Below are 2,955 nucleotides of genomic sequence, written 5' to 3'. Positions count from 1 at the left end.
GCAGAGCCAGGGGGAGGAGACCTGGGCGGGGAGCTGGGGCGGGCCTCGGACCGCCAGCCGCCAGCGTCCCTCCCCCGCCGGCTGCAAGGTCTCGCTGCAGGCCGGCCCGCAGTGCAGGTCACGCCCTGGAAGGGCGTCGGGAGGAAGCACGGGGGTGGCCCCCTGTCAAGGTGGCAGGAAGGCCCACGGGTTTCCGGCGTCCCGAAATCGCTCAAACTAGAAACTCCGCTGGTGTTTTCAGTCCTAAGACAGCTCTTCCCCAGGCCTGAGGGGCGCACCGGCCCAGCCTCGTTGCTGGGACTCGGCCCCCGGAGTGGGGGTGGGGAGTGTTTGCAACCCGACTCCCTGCCTAACAAGCTTCCTTCCAGCAGCAGCTTGGGGTCTCGGGCGCTGCTGCAGGGACGCCCTGGGTCTGAGGCAGCGAGTCTTACAGGAGATGAGCCCTGGAGTCCGTCCCGTGGGCTTGGTTTCTCCCAGAGGCCTCAACACAGCCCAGCTGAGTTCATCAGGGATCCTGCGGGCTGAGGGTCCCCTGTGGACTCTCCTGGGCCTCCAGAAAAAGCCTGGGGGAGGGGCTGCAACCCCGCCAGTCGGAGCGGCCAGCCCTCACGTGGCTGTGCGGCCCCAGGCGACCGCTGCTGTCTGAATGAGCCCCTAGTTGGCCAGACGCCCCCCACCCCGCACTCTCCCCCGGCGCGCATTGTTATGCTGGCGCAGCGCCTCAGGGCACTTCCTATCTCCGCCGCTCAGGCCCCATTCCGGCCCCACCCAGTCTTCCCCTCCCGGCCAGACCCACCGTCCAGGGTGGGGCTCAATCACTGCTCGGAAAACACTCCCAGCGATTTTGACAAAAATCCTCTCCAAGTTGCAGAGACCCCGGGCCTCACCAATGTCTAAAGCCTCAGACCTTAGCCCCTGCACCTGGGCCCACCCGGGCCAGCCCCCTTCCCTCCCTGGGGACACTACCACCCCTCCCCTGACCAGTGTCCGAGCCCCGTTTCCCGGCCGACCCGGGGTCTGGGAGGCTGCGGTGGGGGGTGCAGCCCGTTCACCATCCCCCACAGATTCAGGCAGAACTGAGCGGCGTCGCCCTCGGTTTCCCTGGGCAGGGTCCAGCCTTCTAGTTCTGCTCAGCAGGGCTCCCCGGGAGGGCGGACGCGCTGCTCGCCCCCCACAGCGAGTCTGCGCGGGCCGTTAAGTCCTGCTGGGCAGTCTGAGGACCCGACCTCAGGTTCCATAACCCCTCCCCCCGCGGACACCGCGGCACTGGTCCCTCCGGGTCTTCCTGCCCTTCCCTGGGATCCCAAAGCCATCTTAGCCTCGCCCTCCCTGCAAGGGACCGTTCCTACCTAGGAGGAACCTACACACATTCAGACGGTTTACTCGAAAAAGTAACATCTTTTATTGAACGCACCTAGGAGTGGGGGCAGGGCAACAGGATGGGATCAGGGCAGAGGGCGTCGTGGCGACGGAAGGGGCGGGCGCAGGCTCGGCCTCACGGGCGCGGGTCCCCCAGGACGCCCCGCTCGGCGGCAGCGCTGCCCAGGATGAAGCCCACGGCCAGGGACACGGTCTGGTCGAAGGAGCCGCGCAGCTGCTCCACGTGCTGGTTCAGGGTCAGGAGCTGGTCGCGCAGCGGGCCCAGCACGGCCACGATGTCGCCCAGGTGGCCCAGGGTCTGCAGGAGGGCGGCGTTCAGCGACGGGGGCGCGGGCTGCGGCGGCGAAGGGTTCTCGGGGCGGCCGGGAGGCGATTCGGGCTCTTCCCAGGCGGGGTCGAGAGGCGGCGGGGAGTCGGGGGCGTGGACGGACGCGTGGTCTTCCGGGCGGCCGGGCCCGGGGGTTAAGGTGGGGAGTGCCGTCGGGGAGCTGACGGGCCTCGGGGCCTCGGAGGGCTTGGGCGGGGAAGAATTGAATCGGAGCGCCCAGGCGGGGTCCAAGTCGGTGTCTCGGGAGCCGGACAAGGACGGTGCGTCTGCAATGCGGGGCGCGTTTGGGGCTGGGTGCCCGGACCATCGCCGCTCCCCTACCGCCAGTCCCCTCCCTGCCCACCCGCTTCTTCCGCCCGGCGCTCCCACCCCATCCCCACCCCACTTACCCTGCTCGGAGGGCGCGCCAGGGGCCGGGCGGCGGCCGCGAGGGGGTCGTCCGGGACCGGGAGAACGGCGACGGCCGCGCCTGCGCCCGGTATCGCCCAGCAACCCCATGAGCTCGCGGATCTGCGCGTCAAAGGGTCCGGGCGGCTGGTCTTGCGCGTCTCGGAGTTTGTCCTTGAGGAACTTGTAGCGGCGGCGGCACTGCGCGGGCGTGCGCCGTACCTGTTGGCGGGCCAGCTCAGCGGACACGCGCCGGTAGGTGGGCAGCGCCCGGCGACGGTCCAGCAGGAGCGCACGCCACACGGCCGGTTGCAGCAGCGTGCCCAGTAGCAACTCCGTCTCGTGGGCGCTCCAGGGCGTGCGCTGCGCTGAGCCTGGGGACACTGGGGATCCGAAGAACTCGGGGGCCCCCGATGCGCCTGGCGAGGCGGGCCGTCCAGGCGGAGTCCCTGGGACCTCCCCAGCCGCCCGTGGCTCGAGGTCTGAGCCGTCGTGTGCCAGCGATGCTGGGGGTGCGGGCGGGGGTGGCCGCCGGGGCCGGAGCAACATCTTGGGGTCGGGGAGGGGGAAGGGGGGCACGTGCTAAGGTCCGGGCGGCAGCCCGCACGGCCGCCCACACGCGCTCTGCGGGGTCTGCGCGCTTCCGCCCTCCGACGAGCTGGAGCCGGGTCTACGCGGCCCTCCCCCCGCCCCGCCCAGCCCCGCCCCCTCCGCGCCCAGTTCAACTCTGTTCCTGCGCCTCGGTTTCCCGACAAGCTTTCCGGGCCCCTAGGCCGCAGGTGCGGAGGGCAAGGCTCCGCCCCCACCCGACGGTGGGGGCAACCTGGCACGCTACTGAGGTTGGACTCTCCTAATGGTTA

General features: G+C 70.4%; 1 protein-coding gene across 1 annotated transcript; it reads right to left on the bottom strand.

Annotated features, from left to right (window-relative positions):
- Positions 1-1,495: 1,495 nt before the first annotated feature.
- UTF1 (undifferentiated embryonic cell transcription factor 1) lies at positions 1,496-2,644 on the bottom strand. The gene is made up of 2 exons (XM_045853814.1): positions 2,098-2,644; positions 1,496-1,974 (listed from the first exon to the last, which is right to left on the bottom strand). The coding sequence occupies exons 1-2, from the start codon at positions 2,642-2,644 to the stop codon at positions 1,496-1,498; spliced, it is 1,026 nt and encodes a 341-aa protein (XP_045709770.1).
- Positions 2,645-2,955: the final 311 nt, after the last annotated feature.

Source organism: Phyllostomus hastatus, unplaced genomic scaffold, assembly GCF_019186645.2.
Source record: "Phyllostomus hastatus isolate PE091 unplaced genomic scaffold, TTU_PhHast_1.1 phas_scaffold_1066, whole genome shotgun sequence".
NCBI lineage: Eukaryota > Metazoa > Chordata > Mammalia > Chiroptera > Phyllostomidae > Phyllostomus > Phyllostomus hastatus.
The sequence above is the reverse complement of the archived record's forward strand: the minus strand, read 5'-3'. Positions and strand labels throughout refer to the sequence as shown.

Excerpts from the sequence above, each read along its gene's own strand:
- UTF1 (XM_045853814.1), bottom strand. The coding sequence starts at position 2,644 with ATGTTGCTCCGGCCCCGGCGGCCACCCCCGCCCGCACCCCCAGCATCG. Across the intron at positions 1,975-2,097 it reads TGGCGCGCCCTCCGAGCAGG|ACGCACCGTCCTTGTCCGGC; the intron begins GTAAGTGGGGTG and ends CCCGCATTGCAG.